An 18796-nucleotide genomic window follows, 5' to 3' on the forward strand; every position below is an offset into this window, starting at 1 on the left:
TGTGCTCCAGTTTTGAATGCTGAAAAGTAATGTTGAATTATGGTGTGAAGTGACTGACTACAACTGTCAATAGTACAAAAATTGCATTGTGAAAAAAAGCCTCTTGTACTACTCACTCATAATACCATTGATGTTGCTGCTGTTGATCAAAACAAGTGTGAACTGTAATTTAATTATCATAAACTTATCATAAACACTCATCTGAAGTGGCACTACATGTGCTTCTTCAGGTGTGATTCTCTTATCAAAGTAATTAAACAAAGCCTGAGTGTCTTCATGCAAAAACAGCTCACAAATACTGTACTGTTCCTGCTTCCATAGCTGTTGCATTAACACCTCACATCACCAGGTTTTTGTGATTTTAATGTTTTCAGATGAGCTGACAGCATACGTTTCTTTAATGAGCTGTGAAAAAAAAGCTTAAAAATAAGCAGGATAACCACGTACTGATACATTAGCTTCTCTGTTTTAACCCCATCCACAGTCAATGTCGGGTGGTTTTTAACTTTTTCACTCTTTATATCCATATGATTTGAGTTCTTCAACCCATGAGTCTTATGAAACTCATTCAAAGTTCTTTGGATAATTTTTTGTCAAGTGTAAAACAAAATGAAGAGTCTACAGCTATGCTAGCAGCCAAGAAAGACAAAGGTTTTGCAGTTATTTGGTCATGAACCAAAGTGCTTGACAATGCAAATTTTGATCTGATGACGGTGCTGATTAAAAGTCAAGGTATTATCAAAGTCATTAAAATTTTGGGGAAAATCAAATTTGTGCTAATCCATCTTCTCAATGTAGAGAAACTTCACTGAACAAATGGCAGGGGATCACCAAAGTCCTTAGGATTTCTCCTCCAGACAGAACAGATATCTGTACAAAATTTCATGACAATCCATCCAGTAGTTATTTACTAAAAACTGAAAATGTCCTTGTATTCTTATAAACTAACTTTTATAAGAATCCATCCAATAGTTACTGAGTTATTGCACTGTGGAGCAACGTGGTGGACCAACTAGCAGATCAACATTGCCATCCCCTAAGCCTTACTCCTAGCAAGGTTGAAAACCTCTAAAAATCGATGAGACAAAGATTTAATCTGGAAACAGCATGTGTGTTTGTGTATTCCGAAGTATGAAGGCTGAATACAACAGAGAATGGGCGTGGTTTAAGTAAACTACTTCACTTCAGTGTGTCTCCTGTGCATTAGATGAATTTCAGTATTTCTGACATGCCAGTTAAGAATTCATGTGTGCAAAAGCCAAATGCTATGGTCCTTATTTCCCTTTATATTACTTTTAGCACTGAACTCATTCATGAAAGCTCAGCGGCTCTCCCTTTTTCAGATGGTGCATTTCAGAGGCAGATGAAACATTTTAGTTTGACCGAAATAATTTGTCTGTGGGAGAGCACATGCTGTCTGGTCCCTTGTACTGAGAAGTAAAGTGATTCCCCTCATCTTTGTGTTAATTATGTTCTGCTTGTCTGTCAACACACAGAGATTGATGGCTGAGGGAAGAAAAAAAAAACCACAGAACCGGAGTCCAGTGAAATCTAAAAATAGAGAGGTGAGCACGTACACATTTGTCATCTCTCATCACATGAGAATGAATGTGTAATCATTATTCATTGATAAAAAAAAATAAAAAAAAACGTGGGAGAAAAGATGAGAGAAAGTGAATGTATTGATACACAGCCTGGTAAATTTTCCTGGTGAACAAGCCATGCAGAAACCCAGGGCCTAATAATCATGCTGATTTTCATGCCTGGGGGATGGATTTGTTTTCATCTGGCGAGGGATGAAGAATATCAAAACGCTGCGAATGGGAAGGACTGTTGGTCCCTGTTGTTGTCTGACATATAAAATTGGGTGTTTGAGGTTTGGGCTGTTGCTTCTCAGGAAAACATACTGAAATCATTAACAAAGGCAGCATAGTATTTTTCTCAGATTTACAGCCATCTAAATAGTAATAAAGAGTGGGGAAGGAAAAAGAGCTACACTCAGGGATTTTTTTTTTTTGTTTTTGTAAAAATGCAGGACTCCTTGCTTGGACCTAACATTTCTGCAGTCTGGTAGGGACATATTTGACAGGCCTCTGCCCCAAAATAGAGACAGATAAAATAATAAAGAGTAAAATGGGACTTGTCCTCTGCCCAGGAGTGATTGAGCACTCTATAAAGAGAAACCTGGACTCATTGATATTGGATCTTCTGCCTCTTGACAGGAAACAGACAGTTACAACTCGCTGGCATCTGGAGCCGCCAACGTGAGAAGTTGCCTAGCACAGCTTTAACTCACGCACCTCGTTTAGTGCTATAACATCTGACCTGAGCTCACTGCATAGAGGTCCAGACGGTGGGGAGCTCCACATCAGTAGCGATGGATTCCTGATACGTTGTGATCTTTTTCTACCCAGCTACATTTAATGAGCAGCTGCAAGTTAGAAAAGGGTTGCATACAAAACATATGGTGAATTTGTGAAATCATGCATTTTCTTTATTTAGAAAAGGCAATGCAAAATAAGTGTGACCACCACTGAAGGTATTTATAATATAATGCAGGCCAGGAAATATGATAAGAAGACAGCACATTTTAATGTTACAAAGTTTCATACCATTAAAAATATCCTCAAGAAAAGCATTTACTGTAATTGCTTTACATCAGTTTGACTAACATTATAGCTGTTATGTCTCATTAACAAAGGTACACTGATTAAAGAGAGCCCTTTCTGAAAGACTAATAATGCATCCATCCATTTCTAGTGGCTGAAGCTTAAGGAAGTGGTGGAAGAAGTATTTAAACTATTTAAAAGTAGATACACCACACAATAAAAATACTCCCTACATTTAAAATTTTACTTAACTACAAGTACATATAAGAATTCGTAACAAAATGTATTTGAAGTGTCAAAAGTAAAAGCACTAGTGCACAATAGCCCCTGTTGGTGTTATACTGTTATATTACTGGGTCATTATGATTAATTAACTAATGTGTAAGCAGTTCTTATTGAGCGGATTAATTAAAATGTCAATGCACCGCCATGGATTTATACAGTGAAACTGCTAATTTATTTCTCTTCCTACTGCATCACAAATCTGATATTATGTCCTCTTCATGATGTTTCATGATCTTTACATTTTCACCATTTAGGATGAGTTTTCATCCACATAGTCAAGGATACTGTGGAAACTAAAACTATTTACATAAAGCCCCAAAATCCCAAAGAATGAAACACATAAACACTATAAGGCTAAGGTAGGTTATGCTATATAAATATCGGCTAATTAGTGTTGTAGTTGCCCTGCGCAGTTACCTGGAAACTATCTGACTTGCCAGTTTTGGTAATATATATATTTTTTGTTTCACTAATTGGACAGCTGGGAACAAGAGCAGCTAATTTGTTCATGGCATGCAGATACCACGCTCTTTCAGACAGTATGTGTGCTGTACACAATATGCTTTAAGCATATACACACACACACAAGCCAAGATTCAGAGCCAGAAACAATCTTGTGAAATGTGGGTGTTTTTCTCACAGCAAAAGTAACACACAACACACACACACACACACACACACACACACACACACACACACACACACACACACACACACACATTTATATAGATTTAGATATAGATTTATAGATATATAGATATAAATATAGATATATATTTTTTTTAAAGATGGGGGACACAGTTAAATCTAAATTCTAAATAAATTTGCTATGCTGTTTAGGAAACAAAGGACATATATTCTCTATGACTACCGGTAATCCAGTCCAGGGTGTACCCCGCCTCTCTCCCGTAGTCAGCTGGGATAGGCTCCAGCCCCCCCGCAATCCTGATCAAGCAGTATAGAAAATGGTTGGATGGATGGACGGACTACCGGTAATGGATCAGTCATGGAATAAATGCACATTTTTTTCTGTGTGTTTTTCTGAACATGCTCTGAAGTGTGAGTGAAATGTTCTGATGTACCTCGTGGAGTACGTCAGCACTGGGGGAGGCACCAGAGGGTTGGGTTAGAGGGAGTAGTTGGCAAACAAGGAAGAGGAGCGCACTATAAGAAGAGAATGAAGCCGGAGGAACGTCAAAACATTTAGAGAGAGAGGAGGAGAGAGGGAGAGCGAGAGAGGGAGACAGAGGCAAGGTAAGAGAAACAGAGAGGGGGAGCGGCAGTGCGTTCAGGATGAAGACTTAAAACGCGGAGATTTTTTTACCCCCTCCTACAAGAACAGCAAGGTTGTCTTTTAATAACCCCAAACGGTACTAGTTAAAAATCCAGCGTCAGCACACTGTGAGGAATCTGCGGGGAGAAAAGTGCGGGTCCGACGACGGACTCTCCGTCCTTGTCTTTTTGCGCCCGGCGCGCCTCGGTGTCACCGCGCAGAGAAATCCTGGATAAGTCCAAAGTGTCCGCTTCAGCACCTGAGGAGAGGACAGCTCCGCTCTGTCTGCTCCTCCGGACCTCCTGACTAAAAAAAAAGAAAAAAAAAAAAAAAAAAACCCAACTCCGCTGCAACACTTCCAGTCTGACTCTCTGTCCCCCTTTCAAGTCTGGAAGAAGTCTAAAGATCCACTGACGGAGAGATCCGCGGCTGACTGTGAGCTCAATATGTACCAGGGGCATTTACAGGTAAGTGGGCAGCCTGTTTTTGTTGTTCACTCACCATGAAAACGAACTGTGTTAGTTGTGATGGAAGAAATGAACTGATGTGAACAAGGCGCACTTCTACGTGCAGCCTCGTTTTTTTTTTTACACAAGGGATATGAGGTCATCACGGTTAGTCCGAGGCAAGCAGAGATTTCAGACTGCGGCGGTCAAACTACCTGCCAGCTGACAACAGGGACATGCATGGTGTTTTTAACTTACCTAACTGAGGGGGACACGTGCTCTGATCATTTACAGCTGAAATGAGAGCGAGGCTTTTAGGTTAAGGAGCTTAGGAACTTCATCAGCCGTAGCCTACACGATTTCCTATTTTCATTGAGGAAACAGAGGGAGCGCGCCCACTGCACGTGCAGGTGCATGCCAGACGTAAACAGGAGGCGAGCCTGCATAGGGGCTTAAGCGGGGCAGCCTCGACGCCGCCACAAATCATCTGTTTCTTAACATGCGTGCTTGGGCGCATGTGACGTCACGCAACCTGACGTCAATTTTCATATATGAAACTACAGGGCACACGGTACACTTTTGTGTTAAGCCACGAGCAGAGGCTGAAACTGGGCACCACGAAACTGGGAAAAGCAGGTATAAAATGTTCAAGGCATGATGATAAAGAGCTGAATCTCACGCCTCCTTCTGTGGAAATCTGAGGGCTACTGTCTTTTAACTGCACCTCAGAGCTCCCAGCACTGCGTGTTTGATGCACAGTGCAATCACACATTGTCATTTGAACACAACAGGCTCATAGTGTACAGCACTAATCCCCCCACCCCCCCTCAGTGGTTAATGATTCCAACCCCTTCTCTGTTTTAGATGCAAGGATTGAAATTAATACTTTTGGTTGACAAAGATACTTCAGCTCCCAGACAGCTGATTATGTAATGAAAGCCCACTCCTGAGTCAGTACTCTGGAGCATTAAAAGACCAAAATTTAATATTTCATGATATATTACTCAAGCAGCAGTATTCATAGAAAATGCATGAAAAGACAGTCTGCAGTTCTTGTCTGGATTACCCCTGTTGTGTTTGTTAAGGGTCAATGAAAAGCCTGGGGATATTTAGTTATGGTATTTCAAAGACATATAACCAAAGATTAAACACATGTATATTATCTTTAAATCAAAGGTTTCCGTGTTTCATCCCATGATCTGACACTTTATATGTTACTCATCACATGCATGCAAGTCATTACACTGTGCCTTGTTTAGATCATGACTGAAACAAGATATTGCTCTTTGTCGGCCATTATGTGGGGCTAATTTAGCAGCAAATGTCCAGTGAATGCAAAGCAGATGCTCTATCTGTCGGTAATGGATCTTGTGCTGTGGCGCTCGCTTGTGTAACTGATGCATTTATTTCAATGATGACAACACTTTCTCCTTGAAGTTAAACATGTGAGTTGTTGTTGAGTGTGTGTGTTCATGTGAAATCAGAGCTATCTGGGTAATATGGCCAGACCTTTGTCAGGGAGGGAATGCAAACAAAGCATTGTCTGTGTGGGGAATGGGTGGGGTTTGTTGCATCATGACAACTACAGACAAATAGCCAGCTTTTGTAAAAACTTTCTGGTCGTGACAGATTGACATGGAGCTCTTTTGGGGTAAAGTAAATGCCCTGAGATATGTCACTGAACCTGGGGACTTCTTGCGTAGGAATATGTTATTTCTAGCATACATTTCATTTAAGATATACAATATGTTGCTTTAAATCATGGTAAAACATTACATGAATGTTGATTATGCCCTCTAAAGTATTCATTATTTTGATATTTCACAATGCTGATGTTGCCTCTGAATGGAGGCTTGGAGCATAAATCATTCAGAGTTGTGAGTCTCCATAGCTTGGAATTTTAAATGAAGCTCATACTGTACACACGTAACATTGGTGCAGCATCAGTCAGTCACTCATAATCAGAGCTATCAGTTTTGCTTGCCCAATGTAGATATACTTGTAAGTCCTTGATTTGTCCGTGTCACTTGAGTGATGCAGCTCAGAAAGCAGAAAGCGATGTCAGAACTCATGCTCGTTACCACGGCTGCTTGGAAGAAATATGGTGCTGGACAATGCGTGAATTCAGTTTCTCCAATAATGTTTTTTTTTTTTTTTTTGTCTTGAATGTCCTGTAAACACATTTAAATAAAGGTGGTGGCAGCATCCTACAGTAGTTCTGCATGAAGCAAACTGCATGTTGTTCCATTTCCGTGAGCAGATGATCACTTTACTGTATCAAGTGTTGGAAAAGATTGAAGCAGTTAAAGAAAAGCAATTCAGAGGTGTGGATGTCAGTCTCATTGCTCTTTCTGTGAAGGTGCAACTGCAGATGCTGTGTGGCGAGCTGATTCAGCGCGGCTGCTCATCTTTATTAAACAAAAAAACAAAAAGCTACAAGAGATATTGTTTCAGTCAGTATATTTATGCTTTGATGTAGTACACATAAGAAAGACCTTGAGTTTGTCTCCATCCATACTCCTTCAGATGACACCTTCCCATAACGTTTTGACATTACAGATTGCAGTGTAATTGTTGAAGTGGTTTCCCTGCTTGGGTATTCATGTTTACAGTGAACCTAATTATGGGCGCGCTTGTACTGTGAGTATAAAAGACATCACGGTTTAATGGAAGTGATGCTTCAAGGCCTTTGGATATTTGCTCTGTTAAGCACAACACGATTACATAATTTGATTACCATATTCGAAGCCCCCCCCCCCCCCCCCCTCCCCCGGGGAAGATCTTGGATGGATGCTACCGTTGATCAGAAGTAGATCAAGTCTCTTAAGATCTCAGCTGTTCGCACCATCTTTTCATTAAGCTCCCGATTTGTTCATTCGGTTTGGTTCTCTGGGTAAAAGATTATTTCTTTAGACGTTTTCATCCAAGACTCTGCCAGAGTAAACAGGCCAGTGATACAATATAAAAATGGCTGAGTTGTTCAGAATCACTTTTCCACTTTTGCATTTCTTGTTTCCTCTTCTATTTAGGTGGTACAGATATTTGTGGCAACCTCGAGCATCCCTTTGTGTTTTTTGGTTTCTCCTCACTACAGCCAAACACACTTTCTCTCAAGGGGCACCATAGCCTTCCTAACTTCATAGAGACTGTAGATACTGACACATTAAAATGCAGGTAATTAGAATAATCAGACGTGTTTTATGAGATGCAAAATGCAATTTTACAAGTCCTAATGATTTAAAATATTCCAATCAATGCTAAAAGCAAAATGAAGTAATGTTTAATGGAGGAAAACCTCTTGTAAAGATGTTACAGAGTAATCAACCAGCAGACACTGTAAAAGCAGAGCAGAGCAATCAATCAAATCAATGAGTTGACACACAGAGGTGACAGGGCATCACAACACCGGCAGGCATCTATGCAGGCGTGTGCTTCATAACACAACACAAGCATTCATTAATCATAGCTGCGCACTCGTCCGTGGATGTTTAAGTCCACTAAAGCTCCTCCTTTTTTCACTGTTGCACTACAAGGATTTCAACACGACTTCTCCCACGGCCGTGGCGGTCAGCCTCAGGCAAGACAAAGGGGTCCTGGAGTCTTTTTCCACAGAGGCAGTTTTAAACTCTCCTTGATTCAGTGAACTATGGTCTTGATTAAGAGCGACTTAATAGGCCTGACTATTTCAGGAGCCGGGATAATGAGCGAAATCAGGTGGTATCCGGCTGGAACGAAAGCTCCACAGACAGCACTGCTCTCTCCTTGCGGAAGATGTGTGGCAGCGCAGGAAGCTAAAACGTCCACAAGACACATGGCCGAGCCTGAAACTGATCAGTCACTGTACTTTGGAGTCAAGTTTCAGGAAATTGTGAGACGTGAGCATATTGTAAAATGCAAATCAAAGGAGAGGAATACTCTCCCACCAAAAAGGATTATTCCAAAGAGAGAACGCAACTAGAGACAGACCATTGTTTGAGAATAAAGTTGCACTAGTTTCACTGTGGCATTGAGTTTGGTGGAGAGAAATATTTTAAACTATGACAACTTTTAATTCCCAACTGTCCTAACTAACAATGTCAAAAAAGTGAAGAGGAATTGCAGACTCACGTGTTGTACGTATGAATAAAGACACACATGCTAAAAGACACAGTAAAGTGTCTTCTATGTCCTCTGGTTTCCTCACTTAAGTTTTCTGAAGAGACCAGATATCCTGAAGGATTAGCACTGTGTCACTGTGCTTACCAAGGTGACTGGCATCTGGTACCTCAGTCACTGGTGACAGTGGGGACGCATAATGGGAATCTCTCGTCCTCCCTGGTTGGGTCGTTAAGACTGTGTAGAGGCCCTGAGCAGCTTGTGGAGCTCGTAAAGCGGACTAGAGAGAGAGACTAAGAGGGATTCATGCACGCATCAGCAGCAGTTTTCCTATAAGCTGATTGAGGAAACGGGGGTTGTTGTGCTTGCCCACATAACATGGGAATTTGGTCATTTTGCCATTTTCAGTCATTTGTGCTCTCTGAACACCCACCCATCCACCCTTTAAAATAAATTACAACTAAAAAACAGTGAACATATGGGACAGATGTGGGTGTGAATGATGTGAGGAGAAATGAGAGATCGGGATGAGGGGCGTGGAAGAAGGAGAGAAAGACCATGCAATACAGCTATATATATATATATATATATATATATATATATATATATGTTTTAATCAAGTCTTCCTGGATCTTCACCATACCTTGTATTCAAGGTTTGACAGTAAGAGTCTGTGAATGCAGGTATGTGTGTGAGACCTAGTGTCATTCACTTTGAGAACCTAATCCATGGCTCATATCCTGAACACTGACAAAATCCAGAGCTGTGATGGGATTGAAATGATGAGATTGGTCTTCCTGACTATTCATGTGCCGTCAAAGTGTTCCTCATAAAACAGCTGGCTGGTCAGTAACTAAAAAGCCATGTTTGTACATTACATAAACCTGTTTACATTTTACATAAATACATTTTTACAGGAATTCATAAACCCAAAGTGAAGCATTTTGTTCATGAAAACATAAACATTTTCACCAAAAGTTTGACATTAGGACACCCAGTCTCCATTGTTGATTAATTAAAGTGTGCTCTGATATTGTCCTTATGAAGATCTATAATTTAAGCCAAATGCCTAAAATAAATAAAAGCAGTTGCCTATTCATGACCTTGTATTGGTTATCGTCCCGCTAAAGGTTACTACAGTTCATTGGAGAAGGAAGATTTTTTTCACATAATTGACAGAGCAACTCAGTTCCATTATTGATTATTATGATATAAGTCACATTATAGATTTTCTCTGACTGACATTCATCAGTGTTACTGACATGCAAACAGACAGATGCTTCCAGATGCTTTTCAGTTTCCAATTGGGGTTTTTCCCATGTTCCATATTTTTAATATATCTTTCCTTTGTAGTTTCATTAATATCTGGTATATTGACATTTTGGAGGTGCAGAACGCCTGCTATGAAAGGTGAATCGTGGTACTGGCCTTCAACTGTTTGCAACTAACCACTTGCCTTGGGTTCATACTGCCTGTCAGACTTGTTTTACTTATTTTATGCTCAATAAACATGCAATTTTGAGTTTTGACAGAAAAAATGATAGTGGATAAGTGCTGCCTGCACCACAGAAGAGAGGCAGCTCACAAGCTTTACACAACATTATGAGTCTCAGACAGAATGCCATGGGACTGTCTTGGCCTGAACTACCGACTCATACACACATATGCACACACCAAATGTCAACAGGGTGTAGCAGGTGTCCTCAAACCAGACGTTTCTATCTGAGAAGGGATATAATCAATGTGAAGCACCCAAATTCGCATCTTCACAGCTCCACATCTTTCTTTGTGGTGGTAGATTTCCTCTGGGTGTCTTTCTGCTTCACGTCTGTTAACACGACAGCCCTCCCAGCCCCACATGGAGAGTCCCCTGAGCTACAGTACAAAGCCACATTTTTCCACCCACAAAAGTAGGACAAGCCCCAGCATCTTTGTTACTAGGAGCAGAGGGCTCCGCAGAAGAATGGGTAGATCATCCATCTCTCTCGCCCAAACCATTCATAACAGTCATTCTCCAGCTGGGAATTAATTTGCTCCAGAAACCAGGCGCCTCAGCGCCGGAGTGGAGAGAGCATGTGTTTGGTCCTCCGGGGAGACATGAGCTATCATGGATGAGAGCTGTTGATAAACAAATATGCACTTCACTCTGGCAGATGTGAGCAGGATTCACACCTAGATATTTAAAGGCACTGTCCAGCGTTGAGTTAGTGCCACCATGTTGTTGGTAAACAACATACCAGTGAAACATCTACATGTTAAGGTAGAGTAGGGACTAAAACTTCATTTACTTACAAGGTCCCATTGGCTGAAATGTATGTGTATATAAAGAATGTGATTGGCTGTCCATACATTTTTTTAAAACTCTTAATGTTTTGTTTTTTTGTTTTTTTGCTTCATAACCATCTTCTTGAAATGTTCTTTGTAATGTGTTTTACGATGTCCTTGACGAAGATAACAAGCCCCAAAAGCGCTGGTCTGACAATGAAGTTTTTCTATAAATTACAAGCTGATTATTTTTCTTGTAAGTGCCTTCATCACCAAAGCATTTAATTGAATCCGCTTCGCAAAACTGTCCAATTTATTTGAGTTTCCGCTGCCTGATCTCTGTCGCGGCTGATGGAAGGAGCAAAGGCAGGGTCGATGCAAACGCAGACACAAAGACAGGCTGATGCAGTGAAGTTGGTTTAAAAGATGGAAACGGGCTTACGGGTAAATGGATTGACAGGCAGGCAGGCATAGGTAACAGGCAACTAAACGCAGGTAGTAGGCACATAGGAAAGGGGGCCTGGGATGTGACACAATGCTGAGTAAACTTTATAAAGCTCACACAGTTAACAGTGAAAACAATCACTCCTGCATATTATGTCTGTCTCTCTCTCTCTTCAGATAGAGAAGCTGCAGTGAAATAAGAACAGATAGTGAGGACAGATTCGCACATTAGACGTGAGGTATATCCAAAGGTCGCTGCTACATGGGGAGGACATGAGACACTGCTCTTGTCTTCATCATTGCTCATTCTCATCGCTGTTTTGCTGAGAGAATCCGTTTTCTTGCCCCGAGCGAGAGATACTCATCTTTTGATTTGCCGACTCCCGACATCCTGCTTCTAGATTTGAACCCACTGTAGTAGCTCTGTCTTCACCCTCAACCCAACACAATAGCTCTTTCTCTCTGAGCTGGTGATCTTGTCAGATAATTGCAAGAGAATGCTCTGCAAAAACCATGGTCTGCATATTATCACAGCAATTAGTGTGTACCCACAAATACCAATTACATCCCCCTTATGATCTACACTAATGACAATTTCAACACTCTCCGTCACAGCTCTCTACTTACAACAACCGAGTACTACCCGGCACTTTACAGCAGGGGAAATAGAAGCTGTGTGTAGGGAAGTCAGAACAATGAAACGTAAACAGAAGCTGCTCTACTTAGTTCTAAATTAATTTCAAGGGCTTTTTGCCACATGAACCAATAATTTGTCTCTCCAAAGCTCTCTTGCGTAAGGCTGGAGTGGAAACAGAAATCTTTGATGTTATTTGTACATGCTGAATGAAGGATGAAGTGTGGAAGATAATGATAGTGTAACTGAAAAATGTTTTTGCAAAGACAGTATTCAATGGTGAATAAGGAATTTGGAGTATTTTGTGGAGGATGGATTTACAGCAGTTCTTCCTTCTAAGTGCTCCTCTAACTGTAGACAGGGGAAGCAAGAGGAAAGGTCAAATAATACCACTTTCCTTCAGCTGTTCACTAAGTGCATCTCAAACACAGTCTGGGTGTATTTCAGTGTCTATGCTCTTTCTGTACGAGTTCGTCTGTTGGAGGCAGGTGAGCAAAAATTGCCTTGCATTTCTATAAATACCTATGAGACATGCAGTTAATAAATTCCCTGGCAGAAGTGGAGGGCTGGGCTACAGAGCGGAGCTCAGAGAGGAGCTGGGTATGCAGATGGGATGTATACGGAGTTCAAGGGTACACCAGCTGCGAGGTCTAAAGGCAGGAAGGTTTTGTTAGCAGAGCACGACCGACTCCTCACCTGGAGCAGTCCCACAGGCAGCAATCTGACTCTGACAGAGTGTGCCTCTCACTTCAAGCTTATATGTGTGTAGTTACAAGCTTACAATATGTGTTTGGTTTTTCTAAATGTACAGGAAGTACCTGCATGTCATTGCGTGCATGTGTGCATATGTATGCCCCTGAGCATACAGGCCTGTTCACACGTTACACAAGTGTAGATAATGAGGCAAGGTCTGGACATGTGATTCATTTTTCTTCACATGACAGGGGCTGCAGCAGTGTGCCAGGGAAGAGGTCAAAGTCTCTGCTCCCCTGACTTCTCTCCATACATGCAGAGAATGGACAATGCATCTTGGCAGCCAAGTGATACAAATGATACATACGTGTTTATGTGATGACGCAAACATCACATCTTGTATGGGTGATCGCCCGAGGCCAGTTTTCCATCTAAAGTCACCTACATGCTCCATAGGGACAGAAAAAAATGAAATATGTCTCCTGCATAACTTCCAACATAGCTGTCTGAATAGATTGGTGTTGATTAATAGGTTCACCAACGCACTACGCCTGGTTTTGCACACGTGAAAACTCTAAACTAATTCTGTTATAAATACTGCATTAGTTGTAAATATTATAATATATATTATATAATTAATATATTAATTATAATGTATAATATTATAATATATATTACTATCACCAGCAGGAATCTGTTGTACTCTACAGACACTGACAAATAGAGCGAGTCAATTTTGATGGACACAATGCTCACATTGATATGCGTCTGGGTGTGTGTGTGTGTGTGTGTGTGTGTGTGTGTGTGTGTGTGTGTGTGCGTGTGCGTGTGTGTGTGTGTGTGTGGGTGTGTGTGTGTGACAGACTCTACTGTCAAAACTGGCACCTGACATAAAGCCAAGCCATCCTGGTGTGCAAGTTAGAATGACTTTGTTATGATTAAGGAAATATGTAGCTTTACTGGCGGAGTGCCTTTTATCACCATTTATCGTGTTTTTGTTAGAATTCTGACAAAACACGCAATTAGCTGCTGGACTATGAGGGTGAGAGTTTCACACCCATGTGGAGAGAAAGTGAGGGATATGAAGAGGCAGAGAGAAGCGGAGAACAGTGTATTTTCAGTGGGAACAAATACTTTGCTGGTATTTCACTATGAATTGGTGTTTTTGTCATTTGGGAGCAAAGAGAGAGGAAGAGAGCAAAACAATGGAGCATCTTTCTATTTGTCCCTGTTTAAAAGGTACCTATTCATTTCTACAACTGTCACCTCTTGTGGCAAGATGAAAGTTCCTCCATTGTATCCTACAATTTATTCTCTCAGCGTAATCCATCGCTGACAGAGGCAGTGAGAGCGTTTCTGTGTGTCTGCGAAGGTGTCTGAATCCGAGGAAACAGGCTGTGTGTCAGTTAGGGGCTTGCTGGCCATGGGAATGTCTAGCTCAAGTCTATAGATATCAGAGTTGCTATTTTGGGCTGTTTAAGCTGTCTGCATGTGCGGTATGTTTGTGTCAGATCAGCACACACACTTACAGAGAGCGATTGGACTGATTAGGTTAGACAGTCCCCTCGCCTCTATTCCCAACATGACAGTACGTAAAACTATTGTTTTGGACATTGTTTGAATACCATTTACAGTAAATAATGTCAAATGTGGGTACCTCAGTGTCTCTACTTGTCATCACAATTGACCTTATTCACTCAGGTACATTTTGTCTAGACTCATCTGAAACTTTGTAATGTAAGATATCTTCAAACACAAGTAGGGAATGTTCCCCACGTATTAAAAATAGAGAGGAATATGTTTTCCCTCTACATAAATATTATGCAATAACATGGCACAATAAGTAAAAGGTAGTAATAAGGTAATAAGACCAGCAGGAAGGTCTTTGCACACTTTTACCCTGACCTCATATAATGTCAACTTTTTAGTGCAAGTGAGGCTTGAAGCCTGTGCCGCTTTTTGAGACTAAAACCTTTACCTCAGTTAACTAAACTAAACATTCACCCTTTAGACTTCATTACCAATTACCATTTTGTCCTTTGAGCAATAGCTGAGAATGACAAAACCAATTAAAGATTAGAATTCCATTAAATTAGTGTCCAACACACGGTGGGGTCCAACAGTCTGAGCCCACTTTACCTTTCAAGTTTCATCTTGCATACTAAAGTATTTCTACATAAAAAATCTTAAAAAATCAGGGACAGATTTTCACTGAGATGGTCTCTTTTAACATTCATCATCAAACTGCTAAAATTCTTGAGACAGTCAACAGTACTCGACTCTGCAGAAAGAGAAGCAGATGTCAAAGTACCAACATGCCCCATTAAGAGTTTTATGTTTCCAAAAGTGTGTGTGTGTGTACGCAAGCATGCGGTCTCATGTGGATGCTAGCATTTATAGAGTGTTTAATCCTATTAACTTTCACATTTAAAATTGCCTGCATCATTTGGTAGGCCACAGTGCCACACACACACGCCTTCAGACAAGCACACACACTTTTTCTAAGATTTTAATTTTTGTCTCATTCTTCAGTTGAGTAAATAACTCAAAAACTAAAAAGCTATCTGTACCACACTCTGCAGAAAGCAGATTTTTGCATTTTATGCTCTATTCTTTTAATTTAAAGCTATTGACTAGAGGGTCACTTTAATGAATTGCCTGCAGCAGCATGGACATAATATTTTCAACGCCCTGGCAGAACTGACCTGCTTGAATTTCAGTCAATGGCAGAGTCTATACAATCATCTCTATACGAATTACCATGGTCTCTCATATTCATTTTGCAGTGTTATGCAGCTTTTGCAGCAAAGATTTATTTTCACACTGCACAGTCTTTGTGCAACTACTGCAAATGTGGTGTCTGTGCAGGTAGCTTATTATGACCTATGGTTACATGTTTCTGTTAGAAGACCTCATACGGTGATAGTAATTATTACGGGGGCGAAGGTGGAAGCCAGATGAGGAACAAAATCCCCATAGGAAGGAGGCCAGGGTGGATGGATGGGTCAACAAAACACAAGACTTTAAGACAGGACACCACTGCCCATTTGAAATTGCCCATTTGAAACCAATAGCTATCGTTCTTTCTTTTAACCATGATTGTTCCACAACCGCAACCACGTTTATTGTGGTAACCATGACAACGAAGGGCCTCTAAACTTAATTTAAACCAAAACCAAAAACCAGGCTCTTTCCCTAAACCTAACCAGCTTTTGTAACCAAACCTAACCAGCTAGTTTTTGTAACCAAACCGTGACCATTCCATGTTTAAATTGTTCTCATGACAACTAATTTCCATTACACTTGCTTCCATGTATGGGCACTGTTTCATGAGACACTGCTATGGGTCAACCCATATGGTCAATCTGGTTGGAGGACTTATTGGTACAAAACAAATCTGATGTAAATTTTAGAATTTTCGAATGAAGCTGATGTTACACAGATCAAAATCAAACACTGAAAAGTACTGTGGATGTTGAAGTGTTATTAAACAATATCAGATGTGCTCCTGGAAAGTAGCTGCCTCAGCTCTCATTAATGCCCTGCAGTGCAAGGATGTGACGTGTCTCATTCACGTAGGCGAGGAAAAAAAAACGCACCAATGCACACTATGGCCTGCACTACATGGAAGCCTCTGGAGGGAGGAATGCATGAATGGAAATAAACTTCCAGTAAAGATAATGAATCATGAACCGCTTCTATTTATACACTTCTATTTTTGGTCAGCTGAAAACTTAGACTGATTTATCTCTGTGGATGATTATATCTGTCATCAAATAATGTATAGAAATGAAAATACTGTATTGCAGGCTCATTTGTGCAAACCTATTAAATGTATTTTTTAAAATTCATGTCAGGAACAAAGCAGCATTCCTTCAATAAAGTTCATTCAGAGTTGAGACCACCTAAAAATGATTTATCTTGTTCCAGCTTACAAAGACAAGCAAACTCTTGAGATAAGAGCTGCATGTCTGTGGTACTTAAAGCATACCAGCAGCCAGTTTAGCACGGTTGTTTTGTTTTCAGCTCAACAAGACAGAAATCCGTACAATCCAATGAAAAGGTCAGAGAAAGACTTGGGATCAATTGGGTGCAGTAAGGCAGTGAAACATGGTTCAACTCAAATTCAAAATTACCTTCCTGAATCGAGTCTACAACTACGCCAAAGTGGTATTTAACCTCAGGCAATTCATCTCACTGAGAAATATTTTTTTGAAAATTCATCCGCGAGCTCATTTTAAAGTAAAAACAATGATCGTTCCTGTAGTGTTGCTGCTGAAAACAGAAAAATACTTGAAATTACAGAGGAATCCAGCTGTCTCCTATCACATCATTGTCATCTAAACTCATGAAGAGACATTTCCAACCTTCAGCAAAAACCTCGCAAGCGCGTAACCTTTCTACTTTCAACATTTCTCTACCTACTCCTCTCCCTCACCTCGCCCAACCTCAAGAATGCTATCACGTCAATTAAAGCCTATCCTCCAGTTATCATATACCCCAGGGTAGTTAGACAGGCTGCCACAGAAAAGGTCAGTCACATCTTTAACAATGGTGCAGGGAGAGATAAAGACATACAGAGAAGAAAGAGAAGAGTTGTTTTTGTTGTTGGGAATGACAGAGGGAACTGCCACAAAACAGCAGGTCAGTTTATTTACTTATTTACAGTTTAAAGAAAATTGAGAAATTATTACAAAGAGTTTTTACACTTGGTTTCATCACACAAATTAGACGAATCATTTTCAAACTGCTTTAAGTAAAGTTAAGGATAACTTAAACATCATTAAGCTCGAGCACTTTGTTTAAGGTTTCAGCTAAATAAGAAAAACAGCCGCGCAGAATTAGTTGCCCCAAAAAACTACTTTGCATGAGACAGGTATACAGCAAGAAACTGTTATTTTCAAAACTTATTAATAACATTAATTAATATGTTAATATCAGTAACATCTCAGCCTGATCTGAGGAGGAACGGAGACAGATTGATAACATCGGAAGACAGTCCGAACACCTGTTGAGATTGGTGAAGGGACTGTCTGTCAAGCTTGAGGAGATGTCGAAGCTACTCCATGCATCTGCAGGGGATGACGAGCACTGAGACCAGACTGATTGATTACTGATCTGGATAAATTCAACACGGATCGATAAATTGCTTCTTGCGTATTGGCTGTATTGTTTCTGTCCCTCGGCCCCCCCCAACCCCCACCCCCTCTCCCGGCCTGGAAGAATAGCTCTGCAGCTGTGCTCCTATCAAATTCCTATGCAGCTCGTATCTCCCTTCAAGGACAACTGATGAACTGACCTGTAAACATCCAGTCTTGGTCATACAAATCGTAAACACTTCTCATAGACTGACACACACACATTCCCCTCCCTACCCGCCTTAACGAAATTTCGCCTGTACTTCTGTGCAAGTGACTATAAAGATCCTATCCTATCCTAATATTAAAACATAGTTGTTGTTTTTTAAGTCAAAAGCAATAAAAAAGGTCCTATAACTTCTGTCTGCTCATTTCTCAACATTTTAGAAACCCTGCAGATTTATTAACTCCAATCCATCCTTCTAATAACAAAATCCTTACTAACATATTGCTCCTCATATCCATTAGAGACAGCAGGGAATGTATAAGGAGTTCCTGAAATTCTATTCAGGAACTCAGAGGTATCCAGAAAGACATTCATAATGTACACCAGCAGGTTCCAGTTCCATCAATCCTGTTAGAGCATTATAATAAAGCATCCTCATTCTTGTAAATGTAAAATAGTCTGTTGTGCACAACAAAGATAGTGTTCATGCTCTGAACAGCAAGATAATGTGTGTTATTTCCCCTGCGCTGTTGGCAGCCTCTTTTATGGCCAAAAGCTTTAACTCCGCTAACATACTGTAAGAAAAAAAATCACATATCGGAACCATCAGAGAGAAGATGGTTGCCTCTTCACAGCATGTTCATTATTACAGTTTGTTCCTCTCTGCATTCATTTGCTGCACAAAGTTTTAAAAGGCAGCCAGACAGAGCGGAGATGGAAACTCTCCAGTCTGGCAGAGGGTAAGAGA

At 40.6% G+C, this 18796-nt stretch overlaps 1 protein-coding gene across 1 annotated transcript in view; it reads left to right on the forward strand.

Moving 5' to 3' along the window:
* The first annotated feature begins 4511 nt into the window (after nucleotides 1–4511).
* Nucleotides 4512–18796, forward strand: part of pex5la (peroxisomal biogenesis factor 5-like a) — a 78173-nt gene continuing 63888 nt past the window's right edge. The window contains exon 1 of the mRNA XM_041040405.1: nucleotides 4512–4634. Coding sequence (XP_040896339.1) covers nucleotides 4614–4634 — 21 coding nt within the window. The 5' untranslated portion in view covers nucleotides 4512–4613. The remainder of the gene's footprint in view (nucleotides 4635–18796) is intronic.

The sequence above is a fragment of the Toxotes jaculatrix genome, chromosome 6, assembly GCF_017976425.1.
Source record: "Toxotes jaculatrix isolate fToxJac2 chromosome 6, fToxJac2.pri, whole genome shotgun sequence".
Lineage (NCBI taxonomy): Eukaryota > Metazoa > Chordata > Actinopteri > Toxotidae > Toxotes > Toxotes jaculatrix.